Genomic DNA, 23,213 nt, shown 5'->3' on the forward strand with positions numbered 1-23,213 from the left:
AAAAATAAGAAGAAAAAAAAACACCAAGTAAAGTTTAATACACCCAGAAGTGCAAGGTACACAGCCAATTATTTTCAGATGTTTTTGGGTAGATTTGTTTCTTTAAGGATCCGTCTTTGTTTTTTGACCTGTGTGTTCATGATGTGGATTTGGACTGAGTTCAAATTTTACTACTAGGACTATGGAGGATCTCTGGCATCCCCTAGGTGAGAAGAATAAAACTGTGATTTGTAGTCAGAAGTTCTGCCAAGGAAGCCCATAGCTTGAGGGCTCAGAGACTCACAAGACAGACAAGAGCATACAGTAAACCGGTCCACCAAACGTCAGAAACACTGTTTTTTTTTCATCATTTGATCTGTTCCGCATCAGTCTAAGAGAAAAAAAAATAATTGGCCGTTTAGAGGGACAAAAAGAAAGTTTGCCTTTGTTGTGAATCTGCATAAGAGTCACCACCATACATTATCATGAATAATACATCCATATCTCCTCCATAGCCACGGGTGGTAGGGATTAGATAAAGCGCCATAAATAAGCTTCAAAGCCTGCTGTATGCCATTTTGTTACACCTCACCATAGAGGCCTTTCCTTTAATCACAAACTTAGCCTTAGCTGGTGGGGCCCTTTTGTTGCGATTGTGCTGGTGTCGCTATTAATGCGGGGTGGCCCCGTCTGTACACACGTATTCATTTACCTAATTAACACGGAACTCACACTGGGAGTCACAGAGAACAAAGCCTGGCGAGGAAACCCAGTTTCCTACTGTTGTCCGCCATCGGAATCACTGGGGAAAAAAAAAAGCAGACACCCGAACAGGCCTTTGGTTCACTGTTGTGGTTAATCTACAGAGATGATGAATTGACACCATTCTCTTAAACATGAATCTTTTCTGTCTGTCTAAGGCTTCTTATTCAAATTATGTTTCATATGCGAAAATTATGAGAATTAATATGTTTTTTGTTGATTTTGATGATAGCAATAGAAATTACTGATATTAAAATAAATGTAGCCATTTTCTCCATAAACTATGTGGACTATCACCATAACCTTTAAACTATACGTTAAAATAACAAGTTAGGTGAAAAAAAGTGTACAACAACAATGTCAGTCATTGTTGTTGTCCAGTGGCAACACTTGACTGTAGTTTCTGTAAAGAAAAGATTGTCTCCCAAAGGTTCAAATCAAAAAGGTCAGTATGTGACCTTACCTCAAAGATGGTGACCTGATGGTCAAAATTCACTTTTTCCAACTTGGCAAGAATTAAGTTGAACTGAAGAACTGAATGAATGACCTGTAGACTGACTTCAGTCTATAAATAGCTGCACTGGTATTAGACAGACTTGATACTGGTGAAAAACTAATTAGTGTTTTACCACATAAATTTCCTTGTAGTCTTTCTCAGACGACAATAAATATGACCAACATCAGCTTTGAATAAACAATATGCTCATCAATTCCGGAGATACACTCCCCCTGTTGTGTTTTTGTTATAGCTCTGGTTCAATAGGTGTACATGGCAACTTTAACTCAGCAGAAACACACATAATTAACATTATATCTTTGGTGACATTTCAAAAGTTTGCTTAAAAATTGCTTGACAGTTTTATGGAAACAGCTTATGTTTCTACCCGTGTTTATATCTCTCTGTTCTTTGTCTTTTCCCCTCTGAGGTGCAGGACTCACCATCTTGTGTTAATTTAAAGAGTTGGATGTCTTTAAGGACTGATTATCTTTAATTAACAGAGTAAGATAGATGCTCGTTCTATCTGCTTCTTATCTCTGCCTTGTACACTGTCAGGTTATTTTCACGGCTTATCACCAACTGCAATGTAATAACAATGAGCTACCTGATGTGTATTATGTGACATGTTATACTGTGGTATTATTTCCCAAAATGTATTCTAATTAACTTAATGCAGGCCTTTTTTTGTAGCTTTTATAACAAACTAATTATTTGGTTGTTATTTCTTCATGAAGATCCCATTAGCTGCCACTGGGGTCCAGAGAAGAAAGATGTAACAATATCTTATCCAAATATGACCATCAACGCTTAGAGATGGAGATGCCTTTATGCAAGTTATTTGACACAAGAGATGAAATGTAAATCAACATTTTCTAATCAGTTGGTTGGTGAGAAACAACAACTCATGGGACTTGAAAACAGTTCATTGAAACTTTACTTATATGGAGTCTGATGAGATTATTGCCTTGCAATAATAATACAATAACAAACAAGTGGTTTCCAACCTGGAGGTCAAGGGGTCCCAAGTAGACTGTGTTTCAAGGGGTCACAGGTCAGAAAGGTTGGGAGTAACAGTTATCAACAACAAGTGTAGTATTGATAAATCTTACAGTACATATGTAATCAAACAAGCTGTATTTATATTAGGCAACACTGATCAATTTTTGAACAATAGTGAACGATTAACGAATGAGGCAGTCTACATTTGATTAGTAGCGTTCCCTTTGCTGAGTTAATTATTTTACAATATCAGAACTGAGGAAAGTGCATAATTGCACTTGATGACCTTTCTTACTATTTTGGGGGCTAAAGACATGAGAGTTTTACAGTAATGAAAAGCACTGGCACTGTCAAGGATATAAGCATGAACTAATATTGTTACCCAAAAAATATGTAGTCAAAGTAAAAATGAAAAAAAAAACAATAAAAGTGTAAAGGTCAGATTTGAAACTGTTAACTGTATTTCAGATTGTGTATTACATCACGCATAAAGAAGTGAACACATGTTGTTTGTGATACACACACACACAACCATGGAGATTAATTACTAGGGTTTGGATGTTGTATCAGCAGCCAATTATCACCTGAGGAGAGTCAGTTGGCCTCAGTCGGTTGGCAGCTACCCTTCTTTCTTCTCACGCCTCCCCCGAAATCAGCCGCCCATCAGCCCCCAGCAAATTGGATGAGGAGCCAGGAAACATATTACCACCCAAATACGCAGTGACAACAAATCTGGGATCGCAGTAATAAACTCTAATCTATCAAGAGGAATGAGGGATGAAGGATGCAGCCTGGTCAGAGAGCTGCAGTACACCGAGAGGAGAGTGGAGGGACAGGAGAGAAATGAGTGATGGGTTTAAACTCAATTTTTCCAGTTAGAGTCAACAGAGAGCCATATGTTTTAAAACAGTGTTTTACTGGTGGATGCTGGTTCCACTGGAGCAACTGGAGGTTCAGTGCCTCAATCAAAAGTACTATTTAGGGGCACTTTCACACCTGTAGTTCAGTTCATTTGGTCTGGACCAACGGAAAAAAAATGTTGCCTTTTAGCTCCAGTTCATTTGTGTTCACACTGGCTTTTTACAATTGAGCCAAGAGCTGTAAACATGTCATTGTATAGACTGATAGGTAACTCATGGATTGGACAGTTTTGGTGATGTCATTCTGTATCGTCTGCGCTATATGGACCCACATGGAGAAGCAGAAACAGCAAGACATGCAGCGCTTAAATGCTTCTTGTGTTATTTATTTATTATTTATACTATTATTACACTATATCATTATTTACTTATTCATTTCATTTATGTCCTCTGGTGACGCAAAGAGCTTACAAATAAAAAAAAAATATTTGAAGATGAAAATCAATAAAGACTGCAACCAATATGGACAGATAGTGTGCATGTTATCATGATTATCAAATGGTCTTGCATGAATATATATACAGCACTTACAGCAAGATATAAATCACATATCAACTGTTATAAATCCTGTGCTTTCAAAACACAAACAAACTGCACTCATTTGTTGGAAGTGGACCAAGATCGTTTAATGACGTTTTCAAACCCATGTTGTTTAGTCTGGCTGAATCTGACCTTTTTTCGCTTTCCCCTTTGTGTGATCAGTTTGGGCAGATCTGAACACAGCAGTTGTACTCCGGTGCGGACCAAAACAACTGTGCCAAGACAAGGAAGTGGTCAATAACGAATTCTGGAGTGGTTCATCTGTGGTGGGAACTTGATCTGACCTCAATCTGAAAAAAAAACAACTAAAAGGCATACTCTGATCAACAGTTGCTAGCAGCTAGCCAGAGATTGGACCTTCTTCAGGACCTTCTTCCTGTGTTTACACTCGCACTCCAGGCCCATACACATCTAACCAATGAGCAAAGTGAATGTTCTCATATGGCTTTCAGTGATGCATTTTGATCCGCTTGAAATTTTTTCTGTGTGAAAAGAAACTGAACCAACAGGAAAGTGCAAAAGGTTTACCAACTCATCAACAGATTCGGACCAGAGCAAACAAACTATAAGTTTGAAATTGTTAAATCCGCACCGGAGTTCAATTGACCACTTTCACACCAGCATAACTGAACCAAACCACACAGGTTCGGTATGAAAGCATCCTAAGGTTCTTCTAGCTGATGTAGGAATTTGAACTGCAGCATAATAGAACCTTGTTGGAAAGGTAAAAGAAGTCCATGGAGGAGCAGTAAGAGCATTGTGAGAGAGAGGTGATGGACAGACACAAGAAGAGACAGACAGAGTGAAGGTGAAGGAAATTTCTTGTAATGTCGATTTCAGTGAACCCAGATTCGCCTCTCGCCAGCGACCTGACCTCCTCTGACTTGGATGATCCTTGTTGCCATGGAGACTGGCAAAACAAGTGTGACACTCCTCCGCTTTTTCCCCCTCTATCTGAGTGATGAAAATGAATGTGGCCCCAGGATCAACATGCAGCCATATTGGCAAAAAATCAATACTTTTTCCCTTTGTCTTGCATCGGTCCAGTAAGCTGTAACATATCAATCCATATGTGCGCACACTCTACACTAATCCTCCCTGTGTGTGTGTGTGTGTGTGTCTATGTGTGTGTGTGTGCCTCTGTGTGTGCATGCGTGGAAGAGAAAAATGTTGCATTGAACAAAAGCTGCCCAGTGTGTTTGAACTGCTCCATTAAAACAATCTTTGTTTTTGATACAGAGAAGGAGAAAAAGAGCAAGCTGACTGAACACAGACTGGATGTCAGTCTAAGATGGAGGGGTTTTTGTTGTTTTGTTTTGCTTTTCTTTAAATTCTGTTTCTCATTACTGTGCCGAGCCTCAAGCAGTGAGGGGAAAAAACCGAACCAGAGCAACTGTGCCTGAGCCCAGGGGCCCCCAGGAGCCATGGGGGGTCCCTACTTTGATGGAGGCCTGAGCATCATTAGAACAGATAGCATGATGGGGTCAGAAACACACTGTTACCACTGCACCGCTTCTGTAAACTCCTAGCAGCACTCTCACTGACAAACACAGACACCAAATATATTTCCATCCCGCTATTTCTATGTGGCTTATGATGTATCGAATTAGGGAAGATATCACAAAAATATTTTCGAACTTGCTTAAGGCGGAAATGAAGAAAATATGTGGAGCTGTGGAAATGCCTTCAAATATATGAAAAACTGATAGAATGGTTGAGTTTTACTGTAGTTAAAGTATGGATTTTTACATAGATAGATAGAAAACAAGGTTCAAACAAAGACCAAAAGAGCAGGACTTTGGAATATACGGCATTGGATTAACAGAAAGCAGAAATTAATTATGTAACCCATTGCGGTTCCCTCCAAAAGTTCACTGTTCATGAAAAAATTAATATGAGCTAGCGGTTCCTTTATGGGCATAATAAAAATTATACTGTTGCACTTAAATTTTTTAATAAAGTGACTGAGAACATTTAGGGAGACTGGCATATGTTAATAAGACTGAGAGGAGCAAGCTGTCCAAACAACACTGAGGAGGAACAGTCCTACTCTAAACCATCCCTGGTCCTCAAAGGTCAACCATATTTTTGTAATAGCAGCCCGATGGCCAACTCTAAATCTGTCTTCAGAATATGGAGGCCGACAAATGAGAAGGTGTGGAAGATAAAGTCTAGGCATCGTTACGACACACTCTTTATAGGTGGGCAGGGTAGAAAGATGGGACTTGTGATACGCTTTATGTTTTATAGGCTGGCTTTAAGTAAATTTCTGTCAAGTCAGGAAGTGCAGGAACAGGAGCATTAACCTTAGTCTTGATACATGCATCTATGAGAACTTGACCGATATCTATTTTTACTGGCAGATATCAATATTTTGCATTAAACACTATCACATGTCCGGACTTACTTGTCTACCTCTGTTCCATGCCGGTTGTTCTCAGGTCTATGTGTGCATTTTTTTGTTACCAACTTTTTCCTTCTTTCCAAATTCCAATATCTTTTCACCATTTACACAAAACATAACATGTTTTTATACAACTGACAGACATATTTTCTTCATATCTTGTTTATGTGACTACAACTTTGAAATTAATCTTGACAGGACCTGAGATCTATCTAAGTAAACATGTGAACACCAGATACTGCATCTTATTCTTAAAGCTGCTATAATGATTATTTTTATACTAACAATAGATCACATGACTACTTGTGCTGCACATGAAAGTGGTTGCTCACAGTGATGAGCTGTTTTCAGTCAGAAACCTCTAAAAACCAACTGTATGCTACCTGTCCACAACCAAACTACAGACAAAAGCAGTGACTAGCTGGTGAACATAGCGGAGCATTTAGCAGCATCAGAGCCAGATAATTTTCTGGAGTTGGTGGAGACCAAAAACAAAGCTAAAAGGAAAGTCATAATATGTTAATGCTTTGTTTCCGCTCCCCCTATGTGGTCAAAATAATCAGTTATTTCAGGTTTATGTAATTTATGTAGCCTACAATATACTTATAAATATTACTATTGTATGTGGCTTTGAGACAGCAGCACATTACCAAAATGGGTTAACTACTTTCTCACAGCTTTCTCAGGGCAACTATCTAATCTGGAGCTTTTTGATCATCCCACATGATCTTCAACTCCATCTGCTGATGTAGATTGTGCGATATGATTGATAGCTGCAGGACAATTACTAAAGGAAGAATGAACTTTTAACCTCAGCTTTTAAGACAACATTGAAAAGAAGTACTTAAAGTGCACATAAAACACCCAGAAACCCCAGGAAAGCTACTCATTCAACATTGTAGTGAGAGTTTTTCAAATCAGTAATTCACTAATCAATAAATATGTAATTAATTAAACTACATTATATCATCAGATGACTGTCAGCTCGTTGATACTCGAGTTTTCACAAAAGACCAGTGTTGACTCACTTATCAGTTTGATTCCCAGTGTACGTGTGTGCCTGCATGTGTGTGTTTGTATGAAAGTGTATGTTGGGTGTTGATGTCGGGGCTGTAGGGATCTCTGAAGGCTTGTCTCTGTGTGTGTGTTCCTTGGCGGTGATGAGACCCTGTCTCTGACACGATGCTACTCTGTTAAGGTCAAGCCCTACAGAATGTCAGGGATGATGACACGCACTGAAAGGTTTCATCTAATCCCTCCATTTCCCCTCTTCCCCTCCGTCCCTCCGATATGTCTCCCCCCCCCCACCCCTTCCATCTCCGGCCTGCTCACTCACAAGACAAGACAAACATATACCGGCCTTCACCTACAGTCTGCATCAAGTCTCTTTGTGGGTGTGTTTGCCTATGTGTGTGTAAATAACGTTAGGCCATGCCATCCCACTAGTAATGCCAAATCTGAAATACCCGAGGCCACTGTCTCTGTGTCTGCATGGTTGGCCTGGTCTTTACAACCCGCTGTCAACATCTTTGCTTCAGTCCTCACTAGCTGCACAGTTACCTCTGTAGTTTAGGTATTAAGGTGACACTTTAATATAGTGGCACCATTTGTGACTATATTTCCCTGCATGCATGTATTGTACAATGATGTGCAAAAAGAGTAAAAAACCTGATTTACACGGAAGATTAAAGCACTTACGGAAACTGATATCAGAAATATATTTTAGTCCTGATTAAAACTTGGATTACCATTCAGTATTGTGTTTCAGGTACCTCAAGTGACTTCAGCAGCAGAATATAACATTAATGGACTTCAGAATAGTTCAAAGTGCAAGAGTAAGAGCTTTACAGGAAGACATAAGGGATCCTTTGTGTTTTCAATTATTCCCATATCTGATCCCTTCAGATCTGTTTGAATTAACAAAGTTTAATTCCTCTTCTTTTCACCTTTACAAAGAACGCCTCTTGACAGCCTTGTGCTGCATTTGAAAGAAAATCTAATTCTGTTATTTCTAAATAGCATCAAATGAATTCAATTAAGCTGCCATGAAAAAGAATGTTATTTACACCTTATGAGATTACCTGGACTTAATTTCCTGGGGTTTTAAATAATTGACAAACAGCATGTGCGTACTTAACTAAGCCTCATATTATGCGCACAGTTGAACATGTCATCAGTTAATCTTAATGCTTTTTACTCCTACATTTTCCCTCATTTTTCCCTCTTTCCCTCGCTCGGCTGCTCCATAGTTAACACTTATTAAATTAGCAGTCATCCAGTGATCAAACAACAGACCTTTTCCATCTAGCCGACTGAATGACAGCAGAGGTCTCCTAAGCATCTGGTGAGATGCCTAGTTTGGTACAGATAAGCACAGAAGCCCTGCTAATTATGATATTACAATTCCAGCAAAACGTTTTGTGAGAGCTGTACAGTTTGGATGTGTTTTTAACCTTGGTAAGCAAAGAAACAATGCTGGATTCAAGATGCCTGGCTTCCCCTGCACCTTCTCAAACTGTCATTTATCCTCTCACCTCTGTGGATTGGGTCTGGGACGGTGGAGGAGTGGCAGAGATGGAGAGAGAAGAGGGAAGGGGGGGAATGAAGGATTATATAAAGAAGAAGCAGCACTTGACGGTAACTGGTTGAGATTAGCGCCTTAGGGGTACAGCAGTGGCTGTGATTTTGATACTGCGCCCCCAGCTAAACGCTGAAGGCCGCCTTGCCTAGAGGAGTCTGCCTTCACCCACAGGCAGTCAAAGATTGTTTTCTTACCATCATCTCCTCCTCCTCCTCCTCCTCCTCCTCCTCCTCCTCCTTCTCCTCCACCCCACAGACACCTGTCATCTCCAATGTCAAAACTCTGCTCTGAAAGGAAAAGACAACGCAAAGAATAAACAAAAGAAACATGCTTTTTTAAAGGCACACTCTGCATACAGATATGTGAAGGTGAGGCCCGGGCTTCACCTGCAGCAGGCTGAGCCAAACACATTCAAAGTCATGACAAACGGAGCTCTGCTGGTTATTTAGGATGAAGTCTAAATGATAAAACAACTATAATATTCTTGCAGATATAAAAGGGGATTAACAATTAACTCAGCACTAACGTATTGTTTCATGTGTGTTACATGTCTAAGTCTCTAATGCTGGCACTTTCAAATCTGTATTCACTCTGTGTTGTCTTCATATACGGTATTGGCAATATCAGCCTTTTTTTCTCCACATTTCTCAACATTCCTGCATCTAAAACCATTTTAAATCAAAACTATCAAATCTGCCCATATTAGCAAAATTTCTATGGACAAAGTGAAGTAAAGATCTGCAGCTGACAAGATATTATTATTATAGAAATTAATCAGGTAAAGAGACTGAATTGCCATTTTGTTTCACTTAACAGCTTTTTTACACTTCACTATTTGAATCGCTGTAAAAAAAAAAAAAAATCAGAGATTTGGGCGGCGCTTCTGAAGTCTGGAACCTGGAACATTTTGTGAGGATTATTCTTTTACTTTTTCATTCAAATGGAAAAAAAAAACATATATATATATTTTTTATCAAATCAAGTGTGAACAACCTTTGCCACCTTGAGCAAACACAGCTACCTGAGCAGTAAGAAACAGTAAAGCGATCCTGGTGTGAAGTGGCCCTTGTCGTCCATGTAGTTAAGCAGAAGTGTGAGATGACGTGACACTGGCAGCCCCGCCAGGCGGTGTTGTTGCAGCCAATGGGGGGCAGAGGACACAACGGAGAGTAATGGCTGCTACATGCCATCAGCCTCACAGTGATAAAAACACACCGCCTTGTTTCATCTGCTCTGTTTTTCTCTATTTTAATTCCTTCTGTTTGTTTGTTTGTCGACCTTGCCATGTCAGCTGACCTTCCTCCATCCAGGACCCTGAAGAGAGGAGGGGGGGGGGGGGGGGGGGGGGGGAGACAACAATGAACAGGACGATGACATTTCTGTACAGAGAAGGAACAAACAGCACATACAAAATGCCCCCTACTCCCCTCAGACAAATTTACTCAAAAAATATGTGTGTGTCTTGAACGTCCGAGGCTGTCCGGCTCTCGGCCACCACTGCCAAGGAAGTGTCATGGTGTCGTGACAACTTCAGCGACTGCGGTGCGATGGGTGACCCTCGGCCGGCGGAGGGGGGGGTGCTGAATCCCCCACCCACCCTGGATCCTGACAGATGTCATATACCTCCTCCATGGGCACCTTCTGTTTCCTGTTCACCTTTCTCCATCCTGCAGCGTTAGGGCTCCTGTCTCCACCTCGTCAAAACACACACACACACACACACACACACACACACACACACGCACACACACACACACACGCACACACACACACAGGGAGAGAGATAGAGAAGGAGAGACATAAACTTGACCGATATGGGTTTTTAAATACCGATATCTTTGGATTGACAATACTGATAGAGCATTTTCAGCCAAGTATATTAAAAAAAAGACAAAGATTTAATATTTCCCATTGAATTTAATTCTTGAGAGCACTTTTACGCCATCATATCACACTTAAAAAGTAGTTTTTTTAGTCTTTTTAACAAAAGCCCAACATTGTCATATAATTTTCTGTTTCATCTGTTTGCACTGAGTCTATCTATTTATGCCTTTTGTTTAAATACTACTTAACTCAAAAGACAATCATGTATCCTGCGCTCTCTGGCATTCATATCGCCTTCTCAGAGGACATTTCCTGTTATTTACCAAAGGATTTTCTCTGAGAACAGTTGGTATTTTAGTCTTAGCACACCCCACTCAAAACCTGTTTGCACAGATTTTCCCCATCATCCTTCAGACCATAGTTTGACAGAAACACTTCAACAAAATGAGATTCTGTCTCGTTACATTGTCTTATACTGTTACATCAAACGTGTCACCAGCCTACTCTATGAATAACAAGTCTAACAAACCAAAAAAGCCTTATGATATTAGATTTCCATAAACCTTCTGCTGGCTGCCTCCTCATAGGGATGTGTATCATCCACTCAAAATGCTCTCCTAGATGGAAATGTGCAGACTAAATCTGATCATGGTGCTAGATAATGTTCACTTCTCACTCCTGAAACATAGACTTGGGTAGGGAATGGAGGGGATCCAGTGACTAACCCATCAATCATGCTGACGTTGCGCTCGAGTGATGGATATTCTAATTTCCCTTTTATATACAGGTGCACAGGATGGATGGATGACGATTAATGGACGGGCAAGGCTGTTTCCACAAAACAAAGAAAGACGCAGAATGGCCTGCGGCGTCACTATGGAAGGCAGGGAGCTACATTTTCCTATGCTTTGAAGATGATACCTCACATTTGGGAATTGATTTCCCTGTAAACAAGTGAAGACAAAGTATACATCTGGAGTTGACAAAGGTGTTGCTAATGCTAACACAACAATTGTCTTCCCTCTACGGGGACCTGCAACAGATTCTGCAGTCACTTCTATGACAGCCCTCGACACCCTCACCTCACCTGATTTTCACACAACCTGTTTATCGCATTCTGTCATTGCTATCACCTCCGTAATTATTTCTTAACTTTTCCCCCAGCTAAAACTGCATAGGCCGCAATTTATTTAAAACATCATCCTCCTCAGGCCAACTCTTCCAACGCAGCGCGCTCATCTGTCAAACTCTTCAAAGTCGGAGTTGTGCCAAACATCCTTTTGATAAAATCTTCTGACATATCAGCGCTGCAGGCTTGTATCTCTGAAGATTTCTCCTCAACAATCTCTTATCCTTTGTTTTCAAGCACAACTTTTTTTTTTCTCTCTATGTTAGGCTTTTAAGCAAAGACCTCTTTCATATCGGTCCTGCCGTTTAACCGTTTGCTTACACTGCATGCACCGTGCTGGAGGTTAAATAGTTTCACCGCGCTAATTGGCCAAAGTCGTTGCTGACATGAAGGTAAACAAACAGAAGGAAGTGACAGAATGACAAAAATACGAGTTCTCAAAATGAAACGTGAGTAAAAAGGTATTTCAAATAAAATCTCAAACAGTTCTTCATGTTTTTGATAGAAAATATTGTTGAAAATCATTCATCAATCATTTTGAGCAGATAGGCTTGAGTTGATATGTTTTTGGTGCAATAAGATATAATATTTTGCATTCATTCCTCATCATGGACAGATTTACTGGGGCTATTTTGCACAAACTGCGCTCGGGTTAGACCCTTTTTTGCTGGGCATCAGTTGCAAACTATTTTCCCTGTGATTTCCAGTTTTTCCCTTCACAGCTGACATTGAACATGAGCATTCATAAACCATCCGGCGCTGGAGACTTTTCATAAGACTTAACAATCCAGCCTGAGATCTCTCTTCTACCTCTGTCCTTCTCCCTCTCTCTCTATCTCACTTTATCTCTCGCTCTCCATCCCTCCCTCCCTGTCTAAAGCTGTCCTCCCAGCCATCTGTCATGTGATGTTTATGGGCCCTTTTGCTTTTGTGTCCTGATGACCACTGTCACAGAGAGCTACCCATTACCGATGCGGCCTGATGAACGATGTTACTCAGACGCGTTGCTGACACCCCTGTGTCCTTGGCCGCAGAGATGTTGCCTTGCTAGCCAGCTTGGCCAGTAAAGAATGAGGACAGGGGGGACCTGGGGGAGCTGGACTGAGGACCTGTCCGTCATCCCGCCGACAAGATGCTCATATTTTCCCCCCTCCCGCCACCGTCTTTCCTCTCCTCTTTATCCAGCCAATGGAAATATGGGGCTGGTCAGCATAGCGATGGCGATGATGTTGTCATTAATCCTGAGGTGGTGAATGGTGCCCTTGCCTTTCACCTGAATATATATCTACATTTGAACAGACACGGTGAGGGACCCTCACTCCCCTCCAGAGGCCAGAGAAGGTGCCCTAAAGGGTTAATGTAGGTAGAAAGAGATGATGAATGTTGTTGAGTGAGATTTTATCTGTCAAATAGAAATGTGCTTGTTTTGATCTTTTATTCATTACGTATGCAGGTAGTACAGTGAGCTAGAATAAAGTTTTATAATACTGTATTAATACAGCGGTAAATAAAAGCTGATATGGTGTTTTTAACCACTGTTTTAAATCATGTTAAAATTGTTTGGTTGTCTGGGTTGCTCTTGAACTTGGCCACTACCACCTGCATATTAGGCTCAGTCAAATATTGGCTGGGTGCTCATTTGTTGAAGACTTCCAGATGTCTTGGTTACACATCTAAAGGATACATTTGTCTTCAAAGTGAAAGTTTTTATGTCTAGGTAACATACAACCAACAGTATTTCAACAACTATATCTTGACATATACTCATAAAAATTCTCTTGAAACAACTATTATACTGTATGTAACCTAGGCCAGTTGTTCCCAGCCCGCGGGTTGAGACCTCCTACGGAAAAACTGGAGGAGTCATGAGATTGTTAACAAGATGGGAAAAAAGAAAAGAAAAACATATTTCTGCTAAACAAATTAGGACTGCAACTGGTGTTCATTTTCATTATCGATTAATCTGCTGAATATTTTCTCTATTAATCATTTAGTCATTTTGTCTATAAAATACAGAAAATAGTGAAAAATGTCCTTTATAATTTCCCACAGCCCAATTTGATGTCTACAAATGTCTTATTTTGTCTGTCCAACAGTCTAAAACCCAAAGACATTCAATTTACTATTACAGAAGACAAAAAAAAAGAAATCCTCACAGATGAGAAACTAGAGCCAGCAAATGTTTGGTATTGTCGCTTAAAGAACAACTAAAACGATTATTCAATTATCAATATAGTCGCTGATTAATTTTCTGTTGATTGTCTGATTGACTAATTGTTGCAGCTCTAAAACAAATACATTTTTTGTTTGCCAAAAAAAGTCAAAAGGTCCACCTTTTTCAAGCTTTCAACAGCATCTTACACTCTTCCCGTAAGATGCAGATGCCGCTGGTATGTTCACACATAAATTATTCATTTTCACCATTTCAAACCTCTAAACACTGTGAAAATTTTATAAAATCTGATCACTTTTTGCTTGTAACAAGCGGTCACAAGAAGACATGGCTTCATATTAAAAGGCCACAAATAGTAAATGGACTGTATTTATATAGCACCTTTCTAGTCCTCCGACCACTCAGAGCGCTTTACACCACACGCCAACATTCACCCATTCACACACACTTTCTTACACTGATGGCAGAGGCTGCCGTGCAAGGTGCCAACCTCCTCATCAGGAGTTCTAATGCTCATTCACACACGCACTCACACACCGATGGCACAGCCTGCGGGAGCAATGTGGGGTTCAGTATCTTGCCCAAGGACACTTCAACATGCTGGACCGGAGGAGCCAGGGATCGAACCTCCGATCTTCCAATTAGTGGACGACCTGCTCTATCATCTCAAAACATTTTTCCTTTTTTGTGTGAAGCCAAATTTAGCCTGTTTTAACCTAATCCTCTAACATCTTTTTTGATCTCCAAATCAATGCTAACTACAATAAAAGATCAACCTTTTTTTTAAATAATCTATTAGTTTGAACTGAGACGGATAAAACCAGCAATCCTAACAGGAAAACAACAGAAAAGATAATCCTCACACAACAGTGTAACATAATGTGAACAATCTGCTGGACAAAATAAAAATCTCATTTAATCAGTGAGGCCTTCTCTCCTCTTGAGTCTCCCTCTCTGTCTCTCTCTGAACGTCTTTACTGGCCGGTGAAGCCGCTGATGAATTCTTAAGCAGATCACACTGATAATTGTATTTCATAACTGTCAGTTGTGCGAAGGCTGCCAGTGTGCCCAGGAGCTATTTGTGCCTCAGTATGTCCTCCACACACCTTCCTTCCCCCTCCCCCTACTCTGTCCAACCCCCCAATCACCAGGGATGTGCTTACTGTCTCCGGCCCCGAATTACTCAATCAGGAGGACACATTTACGGATGACACCTTTATTACAATTAATCAGGGGAACTTGATTAAGAAAGTTATTCCTCCCCTTCATTGAGACTTACACAAGTGGTGCTGCTGCATATTGTAATTTATGTCCCACTGAGCTCTCGCGACGCTGATAGACAGAAAAGCCGACAGATTGCCAGCCATACTGAGACACGTGGACATGTGTGTGTGTGTGTGTGTGTGTGAGGGAGGCTATGTGGGTGCGCGTGCAGGCAACCCCCACGCACATCTTCATATCCAGAAACACATGCACAGCCACAAACAAACACATTCCCTATCATTCTGTCATGCACAACTCAGGTTTCGCAAAGAGTTTAATAAATGACTTTAATTGGCTGTAGAGATGTGCTCGCTAAAGGAGGCTTGAATATTCCATTTCCCTTTCTTCTTGTCTCTTTCTTTCACTCTTCCTCTCTTTAACACACACACACACATGCACACACACACACTCCCAGAATGAAGCCATCTCTTTACCTTTACTCACAGTTCCTGGGTCTGCTGTGGCTAATTAGTTGAGTGGGGTTTTAGGTTTGGTAATTAGATGGAGGTAGGAGTGACGGGGGCTCAGGGAGTTGGGGAGTTGAGGGGGTCTGACTGACTTGCAGAGAAAGAAACTGGACTGTCTGGATCCTGGCAGCACCAAGCAGCCAGTCAGTGTCCCTTAGGCGCCTGGTGGTAGACTACCATCCCACACTATGAGGGTGATGTCTTTGTTATGTGCCACATGTTTCAGCGAGGGGAAACTGTGGGGAAAAAAGGTTTTAGCAAAAGAAAAAAAGAAGGAGACCTTTGAGAATTTCGCTACCCTGGATGTCAACGCGCAACAATGAAAAACAGCTCTTGGATTGGAAAATGTCGTCTTGGATTGGAAATTGAAACAGGATCGAAGAGCTACAAAAAATATGATTTCAGGAAACTCATTTTGGTTTAATTAACGATGTAAACAACCACCATTATGAGCTCATCCTCAATTGTCTTTTCGGAAAACCATCAATTTGTGCTTCTTTTGGACAGCACTGATTTAGTGTCAGTATAAAGTTAATACATTAACTATAGGATAACTATTCACAAGGCAATAAAAAAACCATTCTTTCAAAAGGAAACCAGTAGATTTAAACTTTTCTCTTCATAAGGTATGATGTGTTATCCCATCAACTTTATAATACTTGTAATAATGCTCTGAATTTAAGTCATCCACATTTTTCAGGTTAAAAAGGATGAGCTAAGTTTAACCTCCATTACTTCCATGTATATAAGTATTTAAATTTAACTAGTGTGTTAATGACCCTGTCCGAGGAGCAGTACCACTACAACTCTCCACTAAAATGAGAGAGACACTTAGCATAATTCCTAGAATGAAAAATGTTTCCGTAGTCGCACCATCACACAAAACTCTGTGAATGCTTCTCGAGAAGACCTTCTCTATCTTTAATGTCTTGTTTATGCTCCGCAGTTCCAGGTTGCTTCAATACGTTGCCAGTTAGCAGCCTCTGACTGCAACACAATCCAATTAAATAAAGAGTGTTGTCTCTCCAGGTTCCTGTGTTCTCTAATTGGGGCTGTGACTGCTCACTAATCAGCGGAGGTACAGGTAGGCCCTGGAGGACGCCGAGACGAGACCTCTGCTGTTAATTGAAGAGACACTAAACCTGGCCTCCTCCTCGCCGTGCAACATGGATGCACACAGTACTCAAGCATGCTAAATTCATCTAAACGTCCATGTGCATCATCACCTCTCTCACCTTTTGTGTGGCTGACATGTAAGAGCTTGCTTTTGCATCATAACACCAAACAGCGGTGTTACAGAGGTGATTGCGATGATTTAATGATCGCTGTTTGTTCTTTTGGTGAACTAGGCTCAGTGCACCTCTCTGCATTTAATTATACTTTTAAAACACAGGCGCTTCAAATCAAAATAATTTTCTACAGCCAAAAACTTTCAATCTTATGGGTCACAAATTTTATCTGGCATGAGCGGCTTCAGATCATGTGCCTGTAGGTGTGGCAGGATGTTTGTAATATGGACATCAGAGATCTCCCAACTTTATACTCATAAATTTAGTGAACCTAAGCAGGTTGGAAAGACTTGGAAGGACAGCAAAGAAAAAATGGTTAAATACATGGTGCACTGTGAACAAAATCACAGAAGCACAACCTCTACTTGGATAATTAACTAAGGAAATTGTGTGTATAAAAGATATTACGGGCCTGAAAAAAACTGGTAATCATCATACCTAAATTTGAAAATGACCACTGTCTATTTTGAAGACTTTCAGTGCTATTCTGACTTCCTCCACTATGGATTCAAAATGGCCTTGGCCTGGTGTGTTTCTGATTTCCTGCACCGTCTGGTGAAGGTAGCAGGTTTGCATGCTGGGGTCACACCTGTAACGTATTTCACACTGGGTTATATTTTGAGTGGCCACCTGGATGAGGAAATAACATGTTCACAGTGCATGAAGACTACAGCCCTCCCTGCCAGGTAGGAACAGGTGTTTGTTTTAGACAACATACAGTACATTAATACAACACGGACTAGCTTTGTAAGAAACGGGGTTACTATATGCCGCTTAGCTTAAAAAAGTGAAATCCAGTGAAATCCTGAAGGAAGTGAGGATCGTAAAATTCATAATTACCACTAACTCTTATCTTCTGTATGTCAATGATAATCTGTGTTTTATGTAGAAATAGTCTGACATGACTAAACTTCCCACTATATGTTGTACTGCTTTCTTTCTTGTTTCCAAAACTAAATTAAATACAAAAAAAATGTAAATGAAAAAAAAAATGTCAAAGGGCATTCCACAATACATTCACTATAAGTGTTTTTTTTCTTTTTTTTTCACGTGTGGTGGGGAAACATAATGGTATTTTTTCGTCCAACTCCTGGTTAGCTGGACTAATTTTTTTTTATTATGTGCAGCTTCGGGGCATGTGAATGAAAAGATTGATTGTGTGAATGCTGTTTCTGTCAGCCACAAACAGGCAATGAAATACCAAGCACACCTGGAGCAGCGCTCACTTTTGACAAGCACATACCAATGTAAGCCCCTATTAGAAAAACAATGAAGTCTATCATAAAACATTTATGGTAGATAAAGTACCCGAGATTGCTAAAAGCAAGCACATTATAGCGTCGGATCTAAAATAATTTCAGAAGTGGAATTGTACCAGAAAGTGGGTACAAAGATTAAGAAACACTGTAAAAACTTGGCTTTGTGAAATTCCAGTGGCTACAGTTTCTGGGTTTTAATCTGAATATTTGTGCAATATTATTATCAATACACAGTTATTAGTTAATTTTCTGATATTTTTATATTAGATCCTATCTTGCAAATTAGGGAGAGCTGAACCCTTACATAAATAACAAAACAATCAGTTTTTATTGCACATAGTTTTCAGTCACGATAGCAGAAATTAAAGTTGCTTTGTGAAAGCATTATGCAGCTTTACTTTCAATGCCATATCAATCATCTTACAAAAATAAAGAGCTTGATCTCTATTAAAAATGATTAAAGCCCTAATTTACAGTTTTCCATTTTTAACATAACAATCATTTTGGTTCAAGTATGATTTCTTTAGTGCAATTAATTAGTTAATTCATAGCTTACTATTACTAACAGAGGGTGGTGCCACTTCAACCACGACCTTGCCCAGGTTTTTCCCAGCATACATGTAGTCTACAGCCTGGAAGACTGACTCCAAACCTACAAACCTCCCCCCCTGTGCCAAATCCCCACAGTCCACCTCACACACTAGCTTTCCCTTGGCAAACATCTGCATCATGCTACCCAGAGCCTCCCTGTAGTCACTGATGAAGTGGGGCAGGAAGAAACCCCGAATACTGGCCGACTTCTGGAGCAGCTTGACTGGTAGTGTTCCACCTCTGAACTGTGGGATCCCTGATGCAGTCTGGTACCCCGAGATGAAGCCAATCACTATCAGCCGGCCTTTATTTGCCAAACAATTCACTGCAAGTTCCAAAACGCTGCCTCCAACTGACTCATAAACCACATCTATGCCTTTTGGGTACTCTTTCCTCAGCGTCTTGGCCAGGTCCTCTGCGGTGTAGTTGATCGGCCTGTCGCAACCAATGGATTTAAGGAAGCCAGCTTTCTCATTGGATGAGCAGGTCCCAATAACGTGACAACCGGCCTGTTTGGCAAACTGCACGGCGAACTGTCCCGTTCCTCCTGCAGCCGCTGTGACCAGGACGGTCTCACCTTTGACCAGGTCGCCCAGACGTTTCAAGGCGATGTAGGCTGTGGCACTGCTGACCAGCAGGGTGAGGAACTCTGGCTTCACAGAAGGGACGGGCACACTTTCCTTGGCTGGCACCACCGTGTACTCGGCAAACGCACCGCTGCCGAAGTAGGCCACGGTGTCCCCGATGGTGTAACGGGAGCTGGCACTGAGGCCAAGGCCGACAACCTCACCGATACCCTCGAAACCAGCGTCAAAGGGAGGCTTCACCGAAGGGTCGTAACGGCCTGCCGTATAATTAATATCAGAGGCGTTGATTCCCACAAAACTGAAATACAATCAGAGAAAAAAAAAACAATAACTGTGGATTAAAGGTGAGAAAATAAAACAGTTACATGATGAGGTGGTGAACAAAATGCATACATAACACTCACAATATCTTTTATCTGGCCATTAGTGTAAACACATATTTCCTGAAATCCTGTCTGAAGGTCAAGACTTCAGCTTCCTTCTTTAGACACGTCTGCACGGGGCACAGACACTCTGGTTTGTTTTGGCAATGATTCCCTTTTCTTATGAGGAGAACAGTCCTGCACTGACAGGGAAAGGCTTGTATCACAAAACACACTGCATGATGTCATGATTCATTGTCTTCAGAGACACCCACAACAAACTGCACTTTTAAAATCTTAGATAGTTGCTTCTTGCCTCAACATGAAGACGGCTGTTTTCATCTTTGGTAACATGTTGGAAACAAATATGTGAGAAAGGAATGTATAAATAAATCATTTACTGTCTTTTAGAGCGGCACGCATGCTGTTCCTCATTACTGTGCATGTCACACGTGTACTTTGAGTCTGTAGATAATGCTTCTGTGGTTTATAGATGGGTCACGATGATATAACAAAACACCTTGATTTGACTGCTTTACCTCTATAGAATCAGTTTCCTCACAAAGAGAAACATTATCTCATCATCAAACGTACAACTGTTTGGATGTACAAAACTAAAAATACTGAGTCTGATACTTGTGACAATAAAGTCACAATTTGTTCAAACATAAACCTTTGGAAAAACTTTTGAACCTCATAACATAGATTTAACAATCACGGTGTTCTGTAAAATATAATGATATCATACACTAAACTTGAAAACCCAACACTTGTTACAGTAACATGAGCGTAATATCATACATCAACTGTATGAGTGTGAGGACAATTCTACACAAAAATACTACTTTAAATGTTAAATATTTCCAGGCCTGTATTTTTGATTTATGGGAACTGGCAATCAAAATGATACAAATTTGTTTTGATTGCACTGTTATGTGAAAATGAATTAAAACAAAATGTAGAATTTTGGGCAAAGTACTCACAAGGGTCAGGTTTGAAAAACATCACAAAATGCACCTTGTATAATTTGATGTCATTTTCATCTCTCATGTGGACGTCATGCGTTCGTTAAGATTTGTGTGACAAAAAGTGAACACATGGACCAAATCTGAGCACTCAGGAGCCTTAAGGATTGACTGTATTTTCAAAAGACCGGTTTCAGTGATGTCATCAGTCAAATCTAAAATAAAGAAAATGACTGTCATTCCTTCCTTGTATGTCAATGAACCCACCTCTCTTTTGCTGCAGTTGTGATCTTTTCAATTATCAATTTCTCACTCCGAGATTCCTCAATTAACACTCTCATATTTTATATTTCATTAAGATTGCACGGATGCTGTGCAAGGCGGTTTAAGGTGGCTGCCAATTTGCACCAGAATTCCACCGATGCAAATATTTATTTTAAAACATCTTTGCAGATCCCATAACTGTGATGCCTAACTAATACAGGCAACCTAACGGTCAAAGGTCTCAGTTCACAAGCAACTGATCGCTGCCTCGTAAGACAATAAGACACTAATGTAATATGTTTTACACTCCGTCTCCTGGAAAACTGCATTTTATTGGCTGTAAATGCCACAATAAACCCTAAGGTGCATTTGTGTAAAGCTAATTTAACATTTAACCTCAGATCAGGCATACGTATAGTTGATAATGTAGTGATAAATAAAATATGGGTTAAGATATCACCTCCAGCTGGGATGGAAAAATAGAATCCAACTATTTTAAAAACAGCATTAATTTATGTTTTTTCCACCTTACATGAGCCAATGTCTATTTTTATATTATTTATCATTTTTTTCTGATCATCTTTTAGGATATCTCATGCAAAAACGGTGTGTATACTGACTTCAGGTAGGTTCACTCTCCCCTAACAGTAAATACACTGCTGTGTTCTGCTGCTGTGAATGGGAGAAATGATGCTGCAATTCCCGCGCCATGTAAAACTGCATCTCCTTCTCCATCATCTCCATCTCTTAATGCCAGTCTGAGCCCCCCCATGACTTTCTGTTTGCAGGTTGGTGACGTAGAGAGACAGGAGGACAGAGAGAAAGAGAGAGAGAGGGAGAGAGAGAGAGAGGGAGAGAGAGAAAGAGAGAGAGAGAGAGATGCCGAGATGGATTGATAGACAAATGCAGAGAGGGCGGAACTTGGAATTACAGTACAGCGCTTATTCCTCACGTATTTTGCCATCTTGTGATGATGATGATGATGATGATCGCAGGTGCTGGACATGTGTAAATCGAGGTAAGCTGAGACCTTTTTACAACTTCTCAACAATATAGCTAGTGATAGATCGGCACCAAATAATGATCCACAAATGGACTCATAACACGCTTTTGGGTCATCTATCGTTATTCCTAACGCGCGTGGAGAAAACAGTAGTGGTTATGTATTTCTGCCCACCTTTCAAAAACAACTACTTACCGATTTCTGACCAGCAAGTCCGCGTCTCCGGGTGTCGGAACCGCAACGGTTTGCAGAGAGGCGGCCTCTCTGAAATTAGGACTAAGCTTGGTAACGACCAGCTTTTTCATAGTGCTCGGTATGGAGGATCCTTTAAAATCCATGAAGTGCGCTGAGTAGGACATATCTATGATGAAGCGCCGCGCAACCGCATGAACTCCTGAAAGTGCGTCGGTTACTCTGCGCCCCCCGCCGATTAGCGAAATCGCTCTCCTGCCGTTTCTCACCAACAGCAGACTGGACATTGCTCCGAAATGTGACAAAGTTCACGGTCAACTTGTCATGCGTTTGTAGCGGTAATGAGCTCAACTGCCATTAGCCTGCGCTATAGGCTTTTCCTCTGCACATGCAGGCCGTGCCGGGCCGAGCAGAGCCGGGCCAAACGCGCTCTTAAATAAAAATAAAAGCTGCGTTGCTTTGCAGCTTGACTCACCGTTACTTAAGCAAAACACAACATGCACGTAATCGAGTATTAAGGTTTAAAACGTTGCTCTGCCGCAGCCTTGTAATAGCACAGCAGCGCCCCGACTTGTCGTCGGAGTCCCTCCCCTTCCCGGACACAACACTCACTTCCTAGTAAGGTGAAACAAATCAATCCTCATCTCCTAACACATCCTCAACGCTTTCCACCCACGAAACCAACGCCAACCCTACCGGATCTTTTCAGACATCTAGAAATACAAAACAGCCTAATGATCATAGCGTGTTGCGCAAATGCGCTACGATTTATTCGCATCTCTATTTGGAGAGCGCTGTTGCCGAAACGTGTTTGTGCCCACATGTACACCTGTAACCGCAGCGTGGATCAGCGATTTGTGAAAGTGTGTTGTTTGCATCCCATTCCTCTTGCATGTTTCATGTGTCAGTGTTCTCATCTATTGTCACCTGACTGTCATCTTCTGGAAGCCTCTATCCAAAATCTTGTCACTCTACTTCAACATATCAAACGTTTGAACCCTTATCCCACCCCCAGAGGCAGTCGAAGTCCTAACTTGTGCTATGTCACTGCTACGATTTTATAAAATAAAAAATGTCATGCAAGTTGTAACAACCTGGTACTTGAGTACTACTTGTTGTGGTTTGCGATACATGTTCATATAAGTTTGGTTTTAGTTGGTC

General features: G+C 40.8%; 1 protein-coding gene across 1 annotated transcript; it reads right to left on the bottom strand.

Annotated features, from left to right (window-relative positions):
• Window positions 1–18,393: 18,393 nt before the first annotated feature.
• LOC137191841 (prostaglandin reductase-3-like) lies at window positions 18,394–22,947 on the bottom strand. The gene is made up of 2 exons (XM_067602272.1): window positions 22,056–22,947; window positions 18,394–19,564 (listed from the first exon to the last, which is right to left on the bottom strand). Exons 1-2 carry the CDS (start codon window positions 22,337–22,339, stop codon window positions 18,634–18,636), a joined length of 1,215 nt encoding a protein of 404 aa, XP_067458373.1. The 5' UTR covers window positions 22,340–22,947; the 3' UTR covers window positions 18,394–18,633.
• Window positions 22,948–23,213: the final 266 nt, after the last annotated feature.

This window comes from Thunnus thynnus, chromosome 10 (genome assembly GCF_963924715.1).
Source record: "Thunnus thynnus chromosome 10, fThuThy2.1, whole genome shotgun sequence".
In the NCBI taxonomy this organism is placed as follows: domain Eukaryota; kingdom Metazoa; phylum Chordata; class Actinopteri; order Scombriformes; family Scombridae; genus Thunnus; species Thunnus thynnus.